Here is a 22,103-nt window from a genome sequence, read left to right on the forward strand (position 1 = left end):
TTCCGATCATAATTTTTAATTCCAAAAAATAATATTTCCTTTCTTATTTTTCACTCTAATAATAGAATTCGCGTGATGCTTACCGAGTATGATCAAAAGGCAAACTAGAATAGCTGCTAAAGCTCCCATGCTGAGTTTCAGTGTACGCCCTTCTTGTACGAGTTCGCAGTTTTCTCCCCAGAAACCACTAGGACAAACGCATTTATATCGGAAACGAGGATCTTGGTTGATACATCTGCCACCGTTCAAGCAAGGATAATCTATGCATTCGTTTTTGTCCATGCATCCTTGGTTATCAGGCGAGCGAATCCTTCCTTCTCCGCATCTGAAGGTAGTAATAAGATGAAATTTATCGGATTACACGTATAATAAAAGATTGAACGAAATTCAATTTCTGGAATACTTACGTGCATTCGAAATCGTTCCAAAGGTCGATACATTCGAACGGCTCTTTGCAAATCACGTTGGCACAAGCTTTGTTCGAGGGACAGTTTCGTTCCAAATTTCTGGCCATAGTTGCTTGACCCCATTGCGTTCCATTCATGGCAGGTGGTAATGGAAGGTGCTTACCTTCCAGTCGTATGTCGTCGAGACATCCTGTTCAATGTTTCATTTCATAATTATTTTATTTTAATTATTTATTTATGTTGTCCACTTTTCTTTTCTTTTTAATCAATTTGAGCCATAACAAACGTACCTTTCTGATAATCAGCATACACTTCGAATGTTCTGACTCCAGTATATTCAGCCTTGCCACCTGCGAAGACTCCTTCCTGCTTGTCAACGAGTAACCATTGATGTCCTTTGAAGGAGAAGGTTTCATTGAATCTTCTACCTTCGCCACCGTCTAATTCCAAAGTAGCAGCTGATCCATATCTCGACACTCGAACTGTATGCCACTGTCCGTCATCGATTGCAATCGCAGTCAGCCATATGTCCCGTTCTTCAGTTCTCATGCTGTTTAAATTGTAACGGAAGTGCAGTCTGCTATCTTTGATCTAGAGATTAAAAGTCGCGTGGTTTACTAATTGACCTTCTCAAACTTTCATGTTGTTGTTTCTGAATCATCATCATACAATTATTTATCACAATATACATAGTTTATACCGTATAACTGAATACTTACCTCCAAAATGGCATATTCCCTGTTGTGTTGATCGCTAACTCTGAACAGTTCTCCACGGACTTCTCGAGTGCGGAATCTCAGCTGTATTTGCGTAGAATATTTATCAGGTTCGAAGGACAAGGCGTATTTTACGTAACTCTGTGGTTTAAACGTGGTCGGTATAGTGGGTGTCATGCATCCTGGACCAGTCCATCCGGGATTACATTGACATCTAGCCTCGGTGAAGCTTCCAACGCAAGTACCATGTTCCCAACAACGGAAGGTGGATTCCTGGTTATTGCAGATCTCCTCGGTTTGAGGACAACCAGCCACGCTGTTTCTGGATAGTCCAGGATGTGCCAGATCGTACAGCTTGCTGTTGTGGAAGAGGTTCTTGATGCAACCGTCAAAGCCTTTGCCAAACGGCATGTGCTTCCATTTGTAATGAGTTGGATCGAATTGCTCGACGTATAATCCACCGATTTGAAGGGGTGCGTTCACGTTCAGATACTCGTTGAAGGGTGGTATCGTGCCTTGGGCTTGGCAACTGGTGTCGTTGAACTCTGGGTGCGTGCCGTCTTCTGCCTCTGAGATGTCCGCGGATTTGCAGAAGTCGATGATCAGTTTCACGGTCTGTAAAATGTCACAGAGTCACGTAAAATTAGTTTTGGGTACGACAATATTGCTTTCATATAAATATGGTGAAAATTAAGATAATTGGTCGTAGGTATGATGCTTGGTCAAGCATACTTTTCGAATTGTGAGTTTCAATTGAAATATTTGTGCAATGAAAATTGAAATGAGTTTTTATAGTAAGAGTAGGTAGGAATTAGGATTGTCTTATAAATTTGATCAGCAGCAGAATTCTCAGAACGTGAAAGACAATGTTATTTTTATTTTGTTATTCTACGTGTGCCTTAATTATTATCGTCTAGTACATTGTTGCTTTAATATCGTTTGAATGTAGTTAAAAGATAACACTGACCTCAGTGTTCCAGAAAATGTCGAGTCTGTGCCATTCTCCGTCATCAAGAGTCCTCTTCGGTTTCACTTTCAGCTCCAAGGTACCGGAACCAAAGTCTATCAGCAATCGAGGTATTCCACGTTCCAATTCAACGGATATGAAGTCTGTGAATAAACGCGTTATATAACACATCATGTAATGATATCTTTATTCGTCAAGTCTATCATTTTATCAAAGTCATTGCAGCACAATATCTAACAAAATGACGTATTTAAAATTTATAGGAGTAGATCGAAGAAACTAGATTTCTTACTGGTCTACAAATTTTTTTTCGAATTATTATAGACTTCAAGTCGTTATAAACTTTTCTAATTCTGTACCGTGCATGCATCACGTGTTACAATTTTAAAAAATTCTAGTTTATTCATTAAATAGGTAGCAAAATATTAAATTTATTTATTGAATAGAAAAGGGTCAATAAAAACGAATTTCATATCTTCAAAAATTATGCAATTAAACCGAATATCAATGAGAAGCATCGGTGTTCAAAACTCTTGAAAATGAAATCACGTAACACAGGATACTTCCTTACCAGAAACCATAATTTCGTCAACCTCGGGCGGAACAATAGGACCGTTGTACAATAATAAACCGTCAGGCTTCTTGGTGATGAATTCGAAGCTCAAGTGACTGTTATCGCACATTTCCAAAGCAGGATACCAAGCCCAACCATTTCCACGGAAACTTCTCGCAGTCTGCTGACATCTAGGACCATTGTATCCAGCTGGACACTGGCACCTACGGAATAAAAATCGTATTAAGTAACATATGTTAATATGGTAGCAGGTTTCACAAATCTGTACTTACGATAATCCATATCGACCTTCCACGCAACGACCACCGTTATAACATGGGCTATTTCTGCAAGATTCACCTTTACTGAAGTTTCGAGCACCGCATGTACATTCGGCGATTACATCCACCCGTACGCCAACCAGTGCGGTCTTATTTGCGTTCACCATATAGGGTAAGTTGCTAATATCCAAGGTATTCGTGCAACTACCCTCGCACACTTCGTTCTCGTAATAACACTCGTCGATGCCTACCATAGTTATGTTGATACCGACCTCCTTCTCGATCTAGCGGAATTAAATTATTCATTCACGAAATTAAATCTATATTTTTAAATAAAATTTCAGTGTTCAATAAATGGTACATAGATTATATTTTATACTTCATTTCTATTTGTGATTCAATTTTATTTTTATAATATACGATAATATCATGATTTTTCTTTTATTTTCTGTTATGAAAAGAGATTATTTTAAAAATTTCCTTGTTATTATATATTTAATAACTTCAATCTTCTCCCAGATCATGAAATGTACTTGGTTTAAATTATTTTTGTTAACTTACACCACACATGTGTACATTTTTCTTTTGATTTTTCTCCTCAGTCTTAATTAACCGTTTTACTCTCTTTGCATGTGCGGATAAAAACCTTTATTATATTATATAGTAAAATCTCTCCCCATAACAATAAGGATTTTATTACAAAATTTTCTTCGTAGGAAAAATTAGGAGGTAAAAAGTATTTAGGAAGTTATGTCTTAGCGAAAATATTGTGAAATCGCGGAAGAATTATATCAAAAGAAATTGAAAATAAATTTGAGGAAAACTGCAATATAAAATTATACATAATAAGGGATGTAATTTCAAGTATTCCTCGATATTTCTTTCAAAAAATGTCTACGTACCAAGTCTAAAATTATTTAAATTATGCACTTCGATTTACCTCTTCACGATGCATTAGCACGATTCCATTCAATCTCACAGGCTTATAATACGGTGATCCATGAGCAGCGAATCTGATGTCCGTCAACGGTGGGTGCATTCTACGTAATTGAACGCTAAACACGTCTACATTATCTCTATCGATGTTCAACAAATGCGCCAGTTTATCTCTAAATAATTCTGCCTTGCTGCGCGATATAGTTTGTGACTGAAAAAAAAGAAAATAAAATAAAACATAAATATTCGTTTCGTGTAAATCAGAAGGAATTAATACTTAACCCTTCGAGAACGACTGTGCATTGTACGAGCATGTTTCAGAATTTATTGTCAACTTACCTTTGTGCTCATAGTATGGTTCACGTGGTCTTAATAAAAAGTAGCTTATTGATTACAATATACAAAAATACAAATATTAACATTTCTTTATAATTAAGTATCAAGAAATTGTGAGGATCTGTTGGCCAATCACGCGATAACAGTCGGCTTTAGACGTTCATGGGATAATCTCGAATTCATTTTAATTTATCCAAGGAACTTATAGTACAAAGAATACCATTGATCACGTGAAACGAAATTAACAAGCACACACCGTCCTCAACGAGTCAAAAAATATGAAAAATATTAACAAACATCTAGTCGTCAGATCACCTTGTAATCCCATACACGAATGAAGTCTTCATCCGTTATACCGGATACTCGAACTGATCCAGAATTCAATACAGCTTCGTGAGGAATAGTTTTCACTGTGACCGTCACGTTCGCTGGGACGTCCGTTTGAGTATGCTTCCGATCGTAGACTTTGAAACGTAAGTGGTATCTACCATCCGGAGTGCCTGACTTCATGTAAATCATACCCGTGTCATCGTCTAGCTTAAACTGAGCGTGCTCTAAACTTTCCCAGTAGAACTTCTTGTCTGGTAAGTCCCAATCGTCCAAATCGAAGACGTAAACTCTACCTATCTCTGTGTCTGGTGATTGTCCCTGTGAGATAGTTTCCGTCGAATCAAATTATCAGAATTTTAAATATATATCGATATTTTACTTGATTTTTTATCGTTGGCTTAAACTTCAGCTGAGTTTTCGAGGAAAACGTTTGTAGTCTATTGTACAGTTTGGTATGTTTTGGATAATAAATTAAGGATCGAGTCGAGTAATTGTGTATTAAATTGTCTTTTAAGGTCGGTTCTACAGCAGAACGTCGATTATCCGAATTTTAATTACACGAGGGAGTTACGTACTTAAATTTAAAAAATTTGTATCCAGCGATGATGATGATATAGTTTCATCAATGCTTTGCACAAATGACGTTATGCCGGTATATACTAATTGATATACTATTTCAACCAATACCGAAACTCAGAATGCATTGGGTATTGCATCTCAATAAGCAGAAAATAAAAAAAAAAAAGGATAAAGAAGTAAATTCACACAAATGTTTATGATAGAAGCAATCCATAACTTGGAATTATCTAAAATCGTGATATTTCATTATTTACCCTGCATCTTACTACACGTCTTACTGAATACGAAATTAATTTAACTTCTAGTTAATTTACGACATTTCATTTCTTGATCAACTTGATGACATTTAATTCAATTGACAATTTTTAATTTCCAGTTGATTTATTATACAATCTGAAATTTCTTTTCTTTCAGACCGATTATCTGCATGATTAATTGTAATGATCGAGATTCTGCTATAAAATTGTCCAATATAAAATTCAGTGAGAAAAATATAATACGTACTGCATAATTATATACAAAAATGTCTTTCGATCCAGGCTGCATTTTGTTATCGTTAATGTCCCCGATAATAACTGTTAAAGTACTGGTCCCAGACATCGGCTGTGCGCCGGTGTCTTTGATAACGATCGGTATCAAGTACTCCTTTTGCTGCTCTCTATTAAATGATAGTAACGACGACACAATGGCCATGCCATCCCCGTTCGCTCCCTCTGCGCGCAGACGAAAAAGATACGAGCGTTTGTTAGCGACAACTATCGAACTATGGCTAACAACGTAGTATCCCCCACGGGAATGTAATAGGATTGCGTCCAGACTCACTGTTATCGCTCTCAACTTTGAAACTAGCACGAATCACATCGTCTGCCTTCGGGTCCATTCTGAACGTGAACGGTGGTCCATTACTCTTCGATCGATCGTCGTCATCAGTCGCCGAGATTTCTACAACTTTCTTCTGTTGAGAGTGTTCTTGCAACACTGGCCTGTAGTCCTTCAGGAATCGCGGCGCATTGTCATTTATGTCCTGCACGATTACAGTCAACGTGGCCGTTGCGGTTTTCGGCGGGATTCCATCGTCGATGGCCAAGATTTTCACCTGGAGAAGACGAGTTTGGAATAAATAGAAATGAGGTTAGGTTTGAATTAGGTAGCTGGCCCTTAGAGATAGTTATTAGGATTTTATTTTTTCATTTATTTGATGTTCGAAAAGTGGAAAGTTAGGGTTTATTCTCTTGGATATATTTGGATTCTTGGCTTGTGGGAGCTGAATATATGATAACTGAGATTAACCTGGATAATTGCTTCCTGAATTACGAAATTATCAGTATAACTTTAGATTACAAAAATGGTACTATTTTATGGTTTACCTGATGCCTCGGTGTTTCTTCACGGTCGAGACTCCTTTGGATCGATACCGTGCCATTTTCGTTGATCGAAAATTGCCTCTTGCGATCGGAACTCCTATCGATCGAATAAAATACCTTGCTCTTGTTACCCTGATCGGGATCAGTGGCTGTGAATGTTTCGAGGGTGTTTCCAATACGAGCATTCTCCGGTATCGTGGTCTCGATATTCGCCTTCTGGAACTGGGGTTGATTATCATTTATGTCACGCAATCTCACCACTACCCACGAATATGCCACGTGATATTTGTCGTTGTCGTTGTCTTCTCCCTGCAAGATAAAAGGAATATCATCGTTTGATATTTCGGGATAAAGATGTAACTGTCGGAAATATTTTTATTACAAATATTTTTATACCAATTCCATTACATAAATCGAATACCTTATCGTTGACTTGTATCTTAAATCTGAAACCATTGCTCTGCAATTGGTCCTCGTAATCTAACGATTGCACGATCTTCAGGGAACCCGTACCGTCGTTGTTCCTCACCATGGTGAACTTGTCGGCACCATAACCACTGCTTTCGATCACCTGTGGTTGAAATATAATACCAAAGTAATAATCAATACGATTAAAATTATTTCAGCTCGATTATTTATCTTGAATTATTTTTATCAAGATTTTTTTATTTTTTGAGAATTTTGTTTTAAAATTCCTTTTTTTTAAAGAAGAGAGCTGAGAGAAGCGTGGAAAGAAACGATTTTAATGGAATAATGACAAATGTATACCTTATACTGGAATTTATTAGTTTCATCCTCATCGTGAACTGTGACTGTAAGAATTGGCATTTCCGGTAGATCTGGACCTTCCGTTTCGTCCACCTCGGTGGTCCATTCGTCTTTTGTAAATAGGGGAGGCATATCGTTTATGTCTTTCACTCGTATAGATGCCGTCCCCGTCCCTGTATATCGAGAAAATTTCGTAGAGAATTTGATAGATGTAAATTAAAGCGTTAAATGAATAATTATGCTCTTTGTCGTTTACACCGATAATTTGATACATTATTGACTTCAGCACCTTATTTTTGAATATGTTTTCAACAGAATTTTAATTTGAGAAAAGAAGGTATTTAATATAAATAAGCATCAAATTAAATATAATACATAAATAAAACCAAAAAATATATATTTCTTTAATTTTGCATAAATTCAATAGAAGAGAATATTTAAGTTAAAATATCTGTACCAAGAAGTTAAAATTTGTATGATTAAAAAACTTAAATTATTGTAACACTTCCTTAGCCTTAACTTAATTTAGTAACAAGGAATACTGAATTCTAAGAATTAACGTTTGTAGTAAAAAATTTTCAAATCTCCTTAAAATAATTACAAAATCCAAGATTTCATAATGAAATATAAATAATTACTATAATATCCAAGATATTATTCTAAAATGTAAATTAAAAAATAAAAAGAACATTGCACATTCTATATCTCTTTTCGATTCTATATCTCATTTTGCTTCTTAACTTACCCTTTAACCCCCCGCCATCCATCGCTACCACCTGTATAGAATAATCTGGAGTGCGTTCTCTGTCCAAGCAGCATACTGCTGTCTTTATCACACCAGTTTCCGATTCAATCTCAAAAATTGGTGAACCAGTTTCCTCCTCGATAACGTTTTTCTCGATCGAGTAAATCAATTTAGCATTTGTACCTTCGCTTGGATCATCATAGTCGACTGCAGTCATTGTCATTACGACCATTCCTGTAAATAACATAGCAACAGAGCGATATTACATAAACACCTTCATGAAATCAACATTTGTCACAGGAACAGAGTAAAATAAAAATTAATATTTATCCTACATTAATGTATTCTATCTTACAGACATAACTGAGACGTTTAAAAAGTGTTCCATAGGCAAAATTCTTTAATTTAAATTAACAATTCAAATTCTTTAAATTCAAATTTTAAGAGAAAAACCTACATATTCACAAAGTAGCAACATATGTATTATTTTATCCCTAGATAAATACTAGGTAAGCATCTCGTTCTTAAAAAAATGTATCTACTGCTATTTGTTACAAGTAGTTTTACATATGCAATTAATACTAGCAACTTTTACACAAACCTCGATGAAAGCATTCATTTGAAAACATTAAAAATTTGTTTCGTCTGTAGTCATATCTCTGGCAATCAAGGAAAATAACTATCACGCGTGACGATCTGTGACGATGGTTTCACGATGATTCCACGTTACCTGCAGTTCCATTTTCCGTGACGTTTCCGAAATAAATTCCTTGCGGGAAAGTCGGTGCATTGTCGTTGATGTCCTTCAGGTTTACCTGCACGTCAGCATATCCGACCAAACCTTCTCCACTTTCATCTTGGGCAAACACAGTGAACCGCCATTGCGGCCTTCCATTTGGCTGATCCCTGTCCAGTGGCTGTGGAGAACACCCGGATTACGTCCTTAGATGACTTTGGATGCGAGGCAAATTTAATAAAGGAAAAGAACCATTCTGTTTATCTCTTGAAAGGGCGAAAAGTACCTTCCAGTTGAGTTACGAACCAAATGAAACTTATCTAACACTGAAGCCTTCAACTATCCAAAATAACAGAGTATCTATGACAGTTACCGAAGAAATACGGCTTTTCGCAAATTTAATGCTGTCTTGTACAAAAATAGAAACGAAATTACGTGATCGAAAGATTTATTAATATTTAAAATATTTTAGATATTTAATATACATTACAAGTATCAAATAAATATTTAAAATATTTTTAACGTTGCTATCAATATTGATATTGAAAATAAATTTTATTCTACGTACTGTTATATTTACTAAATTGGTGAACTTCGTGAAATGAAAAGTAGATATTTATTTTAAATATAAGAAATTAAGAATCAATCGAATGCGTGAAATAAAATTGAACAAAAATTCCAGAAGTGGAGATATACTAAATATAGACGTGTATTAGAAATTGAAAGTTCCAATGTTAATATCTCATCCAGTCTTTTCATATCGTGCTAAACTAAGATAAATGCTGCACTAGTTTCGTTTAATTAATACTCTTCCGTCGGTCGATCCGCAGAATTAAATAAATCTTGGATAAAAATACCTCTAAAGAGTCTTTGGAGGTAAAAGCAGGAGAAAGAACTTTTAATAGAGTTACAAGTTTACGCGGATGTAGAAATGTTTAATTAAGAAATTCTCGGAAGAATCTGCGGCGAGCAGTCTTCCGTTTTAATAATGTATCAGCGCTGAAAAATTAAAATCGTCAGTGGGAAGGAAAATTAATTGCTAGAGACAGAGAGAATTCGTTTCTGGAAATGGAATTCGTCGTTAGAAGTTCGATTCCACTCGATTTTTATGCAAGGTTACGTTTATGATATTTAACAAATTAGACCAACCTTTAAAACGTAAATTTCTCCACTCGTCCGGTTGATGTCGAATTTGCTGTTTTGTGGATTATCAGGATCGATACCCTGACCAGTTAAGAAGTAGACAATACTCTGTGGTCTATCCCGGTCGCCATCAGTCGCGTTCACCTGTGTAAAAATTATAATATAGAGAATTAATACGTTATCACAGTAGTTGAATATTAATTCTTAACTGCTGATGATGGGGTCTGAATTCTGTTATATTTTTAAGTACATCTGAATTACATCAAATTATTAGTAACTATTTTAAATATTCTATGTCGAACTTTTGCGAATTTGCTAATTACTCGTGTAGATAATATTTTTCTTTTTAATTTTGCTATACACGCGAGACAAGCCTTTTTGCAATTAGTGGCTTATTTTTAGAAATCATATCGAAATATCCGTGGAGAAATAGAGCAATAACAGCGATAATAGCAAACGTGCTAAGATTTAAAAATAAATGTAATTCTTTAGAATTCTATCGCGATAATCTTTAATATTTTCTTTGAAGATTCAGTTCTTACTTTAACGCAATAAAGAAAACGGATTCTCGTATATATTAAAAGTTGCGATATATAATTTATGACTTCTATAATATTAAATTTCGTACGTGTAATAAGAAATGAAAATTTTTTAAAGGTTCAGTTATATAGTTTTTAATCGAGCTACTTCAGAACTGCACTAGAGAGTCGATATATTTGCATATCACCGTGACAGTCTAGGATTAAAATCACAACTTCGCTGAAGCTTGAATCCCTCTTTGTTTCTCGTAAATTCAGTTGGTCTGGCAGATATCTTGGTATTTTATATCCTTTGATCGTCATCCACAAATTTTATATTCACATATATCATATTCTATGCACTATGCTGAATATTTTATATTCCATATTATGTATTCTATATCGTACAATCCATACTTTATGATCCATATTCCTTGTTTGATATCCCGGGTTTTACGTTCTGAATTCTTTATTATTCCACGCGTATAACGTGCGCCAGTATCCAAATACTATAATTTCCCTTTGTTCCGAAAATTCTGAAAAGAAAAAACTCGGGCAAGAGAAAAAATGTGGCAATACCCCCGACGTAATTGGATAAACCAGGAGTCGAACCCGTGTCCGACAATCTAATTAACCAATTCCCTTTTTCCACTTACAATTTTCGGGAATGTGATCATGCTCCCGACGTTATCCTATTTTCTTACGTGATTCCCGACGATCACGGCTTTAGCGAGCTATAGATAAAAGCCAATTGAAATGTACAGAGAACGAAAAGGTGGATTTATTGGCCAGCTAGACATTTTAATTAAGTTGGTCGTTCGAAAAGTAACAAGTCTCCGTAAATTCTTGTTAAATCGCTATTCTACATTTCCTCTATTTTATCGTAAAATGAATGTACGTAGTATTACACGAGAAAAAGAGAAAAATTATTTTGCATAGACGAAGCTGATAACGAATGGTACAGGGAAAAAATTATGTTAAATATCGACTCAAACTATTTTTCAGAAAACTTACAAAGCCGATATATATTTCGATTCGAAATAGCGTTTAGAAAATTCACATAGCTGATACCTGTGTCAGATCAAAGTATTTTTAGCTGAAAATATTTTCAGAAAACCTACAGAGCATGCATATAGAGTCTAAGATCCTAAAATGGTTAAGAGGTTAAAGTGCATTGACTTGCTGAACAAAAGCGATAATTACCCCGAGGATGCGTTTCGGCAGCGTCCTGTCATCCTCTTCCGTGATCTGTGTCTGGTAATTCGACCGCTCAAAGACCGGCGGATTATCGTTCACATCCTTCACGTGTATTACAACGGTCGTGTAATTTTCTTTCAGGTTATCAGACGCGGTGAGACGGAGCTCGTACTGCAAGATTAAAGCGGAACAAGTGGATAACAGCGTTTGCAGCTGACCCGAGTTACTGCACCGACAGCGGTCTGTTTCTGGGGATAATGGAAGCTGTTCTTGGAGGTCAACGGTTTATGAGTCGAAAAAGGAAAAAGAGAAAATAAGGGGGTTCGTTCTGGAAGATAAACGGAGCCTTGGAGAAATTTTGGACCAATCAGATGAAGAACGTGTTTCGCCATCTGGAAATTCGGCCGTTGATAAGTCACGTAAAAGAAATTGATAAATATCGGAGTAGAATGAATTCTGAAAAAAAGGATTACGTAGATAAGGTACCGGGCAATATTGCGTACTTAACGGTCCAAAGAAATTTCGGAGAAACAAGATCGCTTTTTTAAATGAAGGTTGTAAAATACAACGGAGTTTGAGGGTACTTTTTGTGGCCATACGTAGAATGGACAAACGACGTTAAATAACTTTTCCTTTTAATGAAACAGGGCAGAAAAGTGAGTAATTAATTTGGATCGTTATTATGGGGAACGTGATAAGCGTTGTTCTTTTTTCGATATTAATTATTACGATTAATAATTTTATGTGTAAATTCAATGGAAATGAGAACCATCTTCTATTGGAATAAAATACAATTTTCATTTAAATTATTAATTCAATCAAATTAAAAATTAAATTACGTTAATTTCGAATTAGCACTATAAACGTGAAAAACAATTTTCTTTACTTTAACATTATTTGAACTAAAGAATTATAGTGAGAGACTAAAAAATTCGAGATTCCTTTTACAATTTTTAGATTCTACAAAATACACGGTGACTCTAAACATTTGATCGATTGTAAATATCCCTTATTATAATAATCGAGATTCTCTGAATAGTACCGAAGGAAAAGGGCAAGAAAACGGGAGAAGGTAAATATGTTTAAAACGGAATGCAGAGCGATCAGATTTCTCAATGAAATTTGGAAAAATGGCGTTCGAGCGATAGGTTGGGGCGCATAAAACGAGAAACTTATTAAAGCAATGACAAACGAGTGGACAGGAAACGTGCAATAAACGCCCAAGTTTTCGCACTATTTCACGGTTTTATTGGGCCGCGAGTAATAAAACGCGGAGTTGGAAACGCGGTTAAAAGGATTAACCGTGGACATATCGGCGGACCCCGTTCTTCCGGATCCTGTTTCACCCATTTCTCCATTTTTCTCCATTTCTTCCCCCGAAAATGTCCCCTGTCTCCGTCGTTTTTTCCTTCGCCGCTGTCAGTGTTTTCCATGATACCATGATGCACTAACCCTCTTTCTCGTCTCGTAATCTAATGGACCCGCGACGTAGATGGCACCAGTCATATTCTTCACGGCGAATGCGCCGCCTATGTTACCGCTCGTAATCTCATATCGAATACGCGAGGCTGTAAAATGCAGAGAAAGATCCTTTCAAATAGGATGCCAGGCGAAATTGCGACGGCTCTTTTACCACCGTCAGCCTGCGTCGCTCCAGGGATGACAGATGCACACGTCAGAGGGAAACGTCTTCAACTTTTAGCGATCACTGAACGAGCAGTCGCTTCACGGAGGAATGCAAATGCGCGGATATTTAGCATCGAAAGTACCGAGTTGGCTAAACAACAGCAGTGCGAATTTCGAGATGTATCATCGAGTTGCTGGAGAGGTGAGAGTTGCAGTTGGAATAAGGTAGGATGTCGAGTCGAGAAAGCTGGATTGCGAACCTCGAGATGGGTTATGACAGTTCGGCTGGGACTTATGGCTTTGGATTCATTTCGCACGAAGTTTCGGGGATTTAGAGGTGGATAGCGAATCCATGGTAGGTACAAAAATTTTGTTCGCGTGCGAATGGTTTATAGGTAATGCAAATTTTTATGCTCAATTCGATTATTTTTTTTTTTTTTTTCGTTTGCTATATGTAAAGGTAAAATTTTATTTTTGCGAATGAAAGTCGAAAGTGACGAAATGTGAGCCAGACATAAAGGATTTGATAATGAAATATAAAGGGAAGTATCTTATTAAGAAATAATTGCAATGAAGTTTTATTTAATCGAGTTCACGATAAGTTCGGTTGAATTTTATGAAATTACTTTAATTTTTAAACTTATCCATGGTGAGTTTATTTTAGTGGAATGTTACAGGCGTAGATGTTTGAGTTGGGGACATTGTGAAACATAGGTAAGAGTTTTATATGTATTTTATGAAACTTTTATGGTTATTTTAAAGTAGCAACTTGGTACTTTGCTATTTTCGTAATCGATGGATCGAGACATTCATTTGTAAAATAGAGGTGCTGGAGAATTCTTGTGAAGGAGATTTTATATCTTATGATTTTTCTACCGATTTGGTAATTTCATCAAACCAGTAACAATGTTCACACACTTTTATGTGACGTTAACAAACAGTTAAAAGCAGTTAGCCTGCGTGCAAATTGTTTACAGTCTTCATCGTTACGATAATTAACAATTATACGACTCGCACTTCTTTGCACGCAAATGAGTACTGTGTGTCAATTGATTCTTTCAATCGTGGAACTTCCAATACTGTGCCATCCTATAATTAATTTCTAGAATAAATAAATAAAAATAGAAATAAATCTTAACAACTTTCTCGAGAATTCTACAGATAAAATAAAGAGAGGGAGAAGAGTATAAGAAAAATACTAATATTCGATACGATTATCGTTTGAACTGTCTCTGAAAGACTGACTTTTGGTTCTAAGCTCTGGGATTTATTAAACTAGCGGTCTCTTTAAATTGTTATTTGGTAAATTTCCTCGGGTAAAACATTCGATCGCAAATAGTAGTTGAATTAGTTTCCCTCTGACTTTTTCCTGCATTCGTGAGACAAAGAAAAGAAAAAGTCGAAGATGTCGCATAGATGAGCAGGCAAGTTAGACTGTATCCTTAAATGAGTTTTATTAGAACTTGTGAAATCCGTACTTCTAAGTTGTTAATTGAGGTCCGATGGATAAGTATGTTTCGTGACTTCGCTCGAGCCATCTGGTATTTAAAGTTTCCTAAGCAGTTTATGTGCTTTCGAGTCGCGAAGTGGCAGATGGATTTTCGCGAAACTTGTTAGCCAGGTTAAGGATACAGAACTTCGAACCCGAGTATAAAATCATTATCAGGAATAGAGGCTAAACATACGATGGCAACTTCGGCTGCTCCTCTAACTACGAGAATTGCTGCTCTTGACAATTATTTCTTCGGAAAGAATTTGACAATTCTTCGATAATTGTGATAAGAATGACATCGCGATTTTTAGTTTAATATGAACTCGATTTAGAGATAAAATTTGCAATTTATTAGGTACTATCGATTAAATTTACCCGTTTGATTAATATATAAAATTAGTATAAATGAAATTTAATTACTAAATATTTTTAATATTACTGAGATTTACTGTATTAATTAATATTTGATATAGATTTTCTACTAAATATTAGTAAATATATTTGATATCAATTTTATTTATAATGTTCCTTTTAGAATATGCAGTTATATTAAATATTTGGAATATTTTTCACGATATTTTGTAGTTTATATGCAGAAAAAATATTCCGCCTTTTAAAATGGAAGCTGTTATTGAGATTTCGATTCGAGAAGTTTTAAAAACGTATTGTAAATATATGTTGTTGAAAAAAATAGACGTGAAGCGAATATTTGTATGCTGTATAAGTAAAAATATATACGAATCGTTTGAAAACATGGTTTTCCACAAATGAGATATACCCCTATAGAAAATCGTATGTTAATTTACCACGCTTAAGTGTCCATTAAAACTGACAATGCTATTTATTTCTTTTTTCATAACATCTTCCATAAACAGAGCCGAAAGAAATATTGTTTGAATTGACACAGTGAAAACATATTTTTGAACAAATAAAAATACCGATGTTTGTTTGCCACTAGAAAAACAGACCGATATTACTCGAATTTTATCCGCATACCATTTTTTCTGTATATACAAATAATCTTCCAAAAGCTTCAGTTAAAACCTTCACATCCTAAAATATCTTTTACAACTCCCAACGGGAAATTTCCTCGAACTCATATAAAAAGAAACTATTTTTATATTGTTGTATTATGAAATTAATTGAAATTAATTAAAATTAATTTTTACTGCAACATATATAATCATAATTTATAGATCACATAATAAACCATCCACAATGTTTAATATGTCTAAAAATAGTAAAACTTCATGCAAACTGTAGTTCTTTCAGGCAAAATTTGGAAAAGGTGGGCTCGAAGAACTACCTTTTAGAGTGACTGGGAAACTTAAGATGCTTAGGATTAAAATGTGTTTAACGTCAGTTCTTTAATTCATCATATTTCCAGCAGGACAAAAAAAAAAAGAAATAATTCAATACGTGTAAAATGACTAGATTTTCAATTACTCAGACCAGATCTTCATCAAAGAATCTCTATTCCTGGTAAGTCCTGATATTTTCAACAAAAGAAATATGTCTAATCGATCATCTCAATATTCACATTTCACACATTTCAAAATTAAAAAGAAATTGGCGAGAATCATTTTCGACATGAACCCTCCAATTCATTTCCAATCTTCAATTCAAAAAAAAGAAAAACATCAATTAATAGAAATAAAATAATTAGATCTTCGATGATCTTCACGAAAAGATCTCTATTCCTGATAAATCGCCTGATAAATTTATTCAAAGAAAACAAATTAACGGTAACAGTTTCGTTTCATCGATCCCAATGACACGTTCAGACATCCACAAGCTTCATGCAAATTCATCAAACCCAAAAATCCATCGCGTGTCTTCACGCGTGTGTCCAACTTACACTCATCGTGATCTTTGGCGGTGACAGTGAGCACCGTGTGCTGGATATCCTCATTTTCGTCTACTTCAGCCTCGTAGAGGCCTTTGTCGAAGTAAGGCGGATTGTCGTTCTTGTCAGCTATTCCAATACGGATGAATTTCGTCACTGGAACAGACAAAAGGAGAGAACGTTAAGACTTCGTTCCATCTCGCGACGATATGAAAGCCAACGAATATGACGCTGCAGGCAATCTCTCTGAAAGATTCAAAGCTCCTGCCTCCCGTCACGGCGTCCCTCGAAAATGCAAATTCGTTTTCATTCCCGTGTTTTTCTAAGTTCCCACGATACCGATCGCGAAAGACTGGAGCACGACAGCGGATGAGGAACTGGCGAACAGCCTTTTACTCCATCGAGCGGAAAGTTCATTCTATTCGGAGAGAATCACGCGGAATGGCATGACATGTACCGGTTTGAAAATTCCCGAGGAATCTCCATGCATATTGCGTGCACACCCATTGCGAGCTTTTTTCCCCCGACTAAACCTCCATTTTTTGTTCTTCCTATCAGTTCCTTTTCCTTTTTTCCTCTTTTCCTTTTCGACTGCTTTTTAGCTTAAATTACACAGGAGAGGCAATATCGGTTAAATATTCACGTTGAAAAGTATAGTCACGCTTTCGAGAGTATGTTGCACAGTAAGAAAGTACGTAGGCAGAACGTATTTCGCTGCTTGTTATGTTACCTGGAGATCTGCATATGATACTTATATATATTTAAATTCTACCTTGAATTTTCTTTCCCTTTTTTTTGGCTCATTTGAATATCATACCTGGCGTAGAGAGCCTGTTTCGTTTGTGTAATGTAATTTTGGTGATCTACAATGTTTATGACAGAGCTATCTTGATGTTTTCATTTCGAAATAATTTCATTCGACTAAAAATTTTAATGTATTGGATATTGATACTAGAATTATGAATTTGAAGTGTACATTAATGTAGGAATTTTCCTTTGGCTGGCTTTTTCTGATTGATTAACTCTATCTCGTAAGACTATCTCGAACACCGACGGACTTTCCACAAGTCTTAACTCTCAATCTGACTCTTAACTCGTCCATTAGACTCTTAACTTGACGACTAACTGACCCTGCTATCTTCCAGGATGGACCCTTTTAAGGTCCGTCCAGGGGACACACGCCTTCCCGAAGGAGGAGAAACTCAGCTCTATGCCAAGATCAAGGGTGGAGAAGACTCCTCCCTCCGAGTTAGCTCCTCCGAAGGGTCACCCTCGCGGGGACCACGGCCGCTGTACCCTCGGCTTATACACTTATGTACCCTCCTCAGCCGTCACCCTCGGTTTATGCCGAATTTACGTGAGGCCCCCTCACGTGGCCTGGCCCCCGATCTCTTACGGCCCATCCTGGTAACCAGATCCTAACAGGTCCTCCAGACCTGAGTTCCAGACAGGGACACTGTATCCTAATAAATGAGTGCCCCTCATTTACCATTCCTACATTAATAATAAAAGTAATAAAAATAGGTAAATCAAGCAATTTCTTGTTTCATCTTTCCAATGTCTGACATGGTTAGAAGCAAAGCATAAAAGGTATACATCGGTTTGAAATCTCGTACTCTTCGATTTTAGCTCAGGTAGGAACGAAGATCGCGTAGCGATCCCGACTTGGTCCCAGAACTTGATATTTCACGGTTAATTTATACAGATAATTTAATGGAAAATTCATGTTCGGTAATTTATTAGCTTCCGTTACGGGTCGGAGATTTGAGAAACCGGGTATCGATCTCCGCAATAAAATGGGTAAAGGAAGATAGAAGTTCATTACGAAAGCAGCGACGGCTACTGATTTATCATGAAATCGCAGGCTGCGGTCAGTAGAGTTTCTTTCTTGCTCGTTTTGCGTTTCTAAGTTAAGAGCGAAGACGGAAATCCTGCATTAAAGAGCCGCGACGATGTAGAAAAATCTAAGAAAATGCCCGAACATTTAACCCTCTTATAACATAATAGAAATAGCGACAGTTCTCTTAAAATGCGATATTCTTATAACACGTATTCCATTCATAAATATGGGTTAATAAATTTGAGTTAAACAATTTTCATACAACACGAGTGTTTCCATAACACTGTCTTCCGTTTTGTACTAATTACGAATATATGAAACGAACCAAATATTGGAAAATAATATTTAAGTTAAAAATCATAAAAGCAATATTTCCATTAGAGTAACCCTTTGTTTATTTTTTAACGAGTTATAAACCAAATTTGTAGAATTCCTCCGAGTTCAATAAGCTTTTTATAATTTAATAATAATTTCAATTTTATATATCTCCGGATTCAATATTAAATTAAAGAGAAATTTTTCTCTTTCACGATTACTCTATTCTCAACCCTCTGGAGATTTATTTCGCGTAAACCAACGTTCATCCTCGAAACGAGCATCGACTTCACCTATCCACATATTTTTCCAATACTTGGACCTTCGGGGACAAACGAATATTCCCCAAACTATTATCGAATTATCAAAGTTCCAAACAAATCGTCATACTGTCACAGAAACCCAAACTTTCCCCGATGAATTTTACCAAATAGCCTCAAAGTGCCTCATTAAAAATCCTTACACCCTATGCAAATTCACCATCGGCCATTGCGAACTGCCTCAAAATGCATTGGCTCGGAGCTTCGTTGGAAACAACGACCTCGTAGGGAGAAAAGCAGAAAGAAAGGAAGAAAAAAGGAAAATGATGGAAGGAAAATGAGAGAACACGGACCATTTCGCGAGGCAGGTGCTTTCACGAAAATTATCGTCGCGAGTGTCTAATTTTTCTGATCGAGAGGACAAACGCGAGGGTTGAAGGGAGAGAAGAACCACCTTCAAAACGAGACTCTGCACACTCGAGCGAGCGTTCTCGCGTTGATTTCCAGCCAGCTGGAATTCACGCGTGGTTGGCTAGGCCATCGTGGAAACGACGTATCCGAAATATCTACGCGCCACTAATAGGCGGATTATTAAGATGAATTCCCGCGTCAATTTGCCGAAACCCGGGACGCGGTATCGCTTCGGGCAATCCGCCACCGCGTATCTTGGGGAGTTAAACTTGCCTCGATTCTCTTTGTTCGACAAATACCAGCCTGGTTAAGTTAATTCGCGCACAACGCCATGCTGTGCAGCCGAAATATCGTGAGTAGCGAACCATTCGGAATTCAGCACGGATTCGGTGCGTTCGAGTGGCAGGGACGTTGAAAAATTCTTATCGAAAAATACCGAAGCGATGAGAATAGCTTGGTTTTGTTCGTGATGAAAAATAATAAGTGACAGGGGCTGAGAATATCGTGATTGCGTTTCCCCTATTTTTCTTTTTTTTTTAAGTTATACTGAAAAATATTTGAGGATGCGATCTTTGAATTATCGCGATTCCGTTTATTTTGATTTATGATGGAACATGCTAAGTGATGCGATTCCTTAACATCATAATTGCATCTTTTTTTTTCTAATATATGGTAAAAAATATGAAGTGATACGCTTTCTAAATATCGCAATTGCGTTTGCTATGACTCGCGTTAAAAAATTACATACGGTGCGATTTCTCAATATCGTGATCGCGCTTACGACACTTTCTACTAAAAGGATGCCAAATGACGTGATCATGTTTCACTACCCTTGGACACCAGTAAGTCTAACGATTTATTATGATAAAATCCGAACGCACCGTTAATAGCACCACCACCGCCGCAAACGCAATAACGTTTTCGGACGCAAAATCCAATCAACACTATCGCCCTACTCAAAACTCAAACAATTAATCATATACCCAATCACGAGCTACGATCGATCGCGTAGAGGATTTTGGAAGCTTATCACATCTAACAGGACGAACGGGATTAAACGTGGACGAGGGTAAACGCTTTAGGATATTGCTGATAAAAGAAGAGTGACAAGGGTTGGAATTTCTTTGAGAAATCGGTGTCTTTGTCTCTTCGAGTAATTCGCGTGATTCTTCGTCCGTGGAATTCGAGGAATCGGGGGTGTACAGGCCCGGAAGCGAAGATTACGATTGATCTGTTGGTTTTAGGGACTCGCACGTTGGAGATTCTCGAAGAATCGTCTGCCAGCGAGTTGGTCAAAGGCACAAGGGAAAGAAATTTGAAATTAGAAGACGTATTAGGGACCTTTGAACGCATTTTGAAATTAAAAGTCCGAGTAAAGCCACTCTTCTCGTGTACCTTTATCTCGTTGCCGAGGGTAAATGTCCTTTTATGAGAGGACGGTTTAAAGTGACCAATGTGAAAATAATTCGCCAGTGATCTTCCTTTTATCGTGGAAAAGTCAACGGTATGGCTCGTTTTATATAAAAAAGCGATGAGGCTGAGGAGCTTCCACTTTATCCGCGTAATTTTCTCTCACTGGCCGAACAAGTATCCCCGTTATCTCAAAAGAATGAATCCAATGAAATTCCATCAAACGATGAAGAATTCTTTACCTTTTTGAAAGAGATACTTTTTATGCTGCTACCTTTCATATTTCGCTACCCCGCTTCCTTCGAGCGGATAAATATTTGTTGAAATTAATCTTGGGCAAGATTAAATCTTGGGAAACGCTTCAGCTTCGTTGAGGGATCGCACGCGTTGTGTCGTAAATTATAGTTCAGTTTCAACTCTTTCTTCGTGTTTGTCAGTCTCCGAGTAAGTTAATATTCAAACAGGACTGGTATGGTCATAGCGATTAAAGATTTTTTGGTGTCGAATACATGGCCGACGAGATTTTGGAATGTAGGCCGAAAATCGAAGCTCGAAATTGGTTTCATTAAGACAACAAAATGGAATTAAAAAGAAAAAATATAGAAAATAAATTTTAAATATGCATATTAAAAATTTGATGCAAAATTTAAGTATTTAAAAAATTGTGTGCAGGAAAATATTCATTTTCTAACTCCTTAAATCTTTCGTAAGGATTCCTTTGTATCCATACAAATTGACATAGAGGGAATTAATTTGTGACAAAAATTCGAAACATGCTATCTAGAAGCAGATGTTCTTTGTGTTTCTAAAAGAAATTATATAAGAAGAGAATAGAGTGGAAAATTTTTAACCATGATTTTCTCAATTTTTCCAAAAAATTCCCAATTTCCTTTCGAAAATTTCTCAGCTGTTTGTACCTAAAATATAAATTTCTGAAATCGCCATATTAAGAATCTCTTCCTCTCTTCCTTTCTTTCTTCATAATTTATGTAAACTATTTCTATAAATTATTTATATAAATTGCAAATTGCTATAAGGGTAAAAATCTATTTTCCTTTATTTTCTAAACAGCACACGAGAACGTCACAGTCATTTTCGATTGACGAAACGATCAGGCTGTAGAAATAGGTATGGCAATTACCATTTTAAACGACACAATGACGAAACGGCACAATGTCGATAATTGTGAACGAGGAATTTTGAAAGGCTCTCACGTTACGGATGTCATCGAACGTGATCGAAACGAAAGTGGTTCAACGACCAGGGTCTGGTATAACAGTGTTCGATTCGATAATAGTTATTCTCCTCAAGTCCCTTTTTCAGAACA

General features: G+C 36.3%; 1 protein-coding gene across 4 annotated transcripts in view; it reads right to left on the reverse strand.

Moving 5' to 3' along the window:
- LOC108555632 (neural-cadherin) overlaps window positions 1-22,103 on the reverse strand; it is a 424,295-nt gene that overhangs the window by 1,284 nt on the left and 400,908 nt on the right. For all 4 annotated transcript variants that reach the window (XM_017911407.1, XM_017911406.1, XM_017911405.1 and 1 more), the window contains 20 exons: window positions 16,553-16,696; window positions 13,029-13,144; window positions 11,583-11,747; window positions 9,868-10,005; window positions 8,713-8,899; window positions 7,983-8,216; window positions 7,238-7,410; window positions 6,891-7,040; window positions 6,473-6,778; window positions 5,928-6,201; window positions 5,610-5,818; window positions 4,512-4,844; window positions 3,865-4,071; window positions 2,937-3,208; window positions 2,662-2,867; window positions 2,091-2,233; window positions 1,127-1,738; window positions 698-998; window positions 408-597; window positions 84-325 (listed from right to left, as the gene is read on the reverse strand). In XM_017911407.1, the coding sequence (XP_017766896.1) occupies window positions 84-325; window positions 408-597; window positions 698-998; window positions 1,127-1,738; window positions 2,091-2,233; window positions 2,662-2,867; window positions 2,937-3,208; window positions 3,865-4,071; window positions 4,512-4,844; window positions 5,610-5,818; window positions 5,928-6,201; window positions 6,473-6,778; window positions 6,891-7,040; window positions 7,238-7,410; window positions 7,983-8,216; window positions 8,713-8,899; window positions 9,868-10,005; window positions 11,583-11,747; window positions 13,029-13,144; window positions 16,553-16,696 (4,602 nt within the window). The remainder of the gene's footprint in view (window positions 1-83; window positions 326-407; window positions 598-697; window positions 999-1,126; window positions 1,739-2,090; window positions 2,234-2,661; window positions 2,868-2,936; window positions 3,209-3,864; window positions 4,072-4,511; window positions 4,845-5,609; window positions 5,819-5,927; window positions 6,202-6,472; window positions 6,779-6,890; window positions 7,041-7,237; window positions 7,411-7,982; window positions 8,217-8,712; window positions 8,900-9,867; window positions 10,006-11,582; window positions 11,748-13,028; window positions 13,145-16,552; window positions 16,697-22,103) is intronic.

This window comes from Eufriesea mexicana, unplaced genomic scaffold, assembly GCF_001483705.2.
Source record: "Eufriesea mexicana isolate 0111107269 unplaced genomic scaffold, ASM148370v2 scaffold202, whole genome shotgun sequence".
Classification (NCBI taxonomy): Eukaryota; Metazoa; Arthropoda; class Insecta; order Hymenoptera; family Apidae; genus Eufriesea; species Eufriesea mexicana.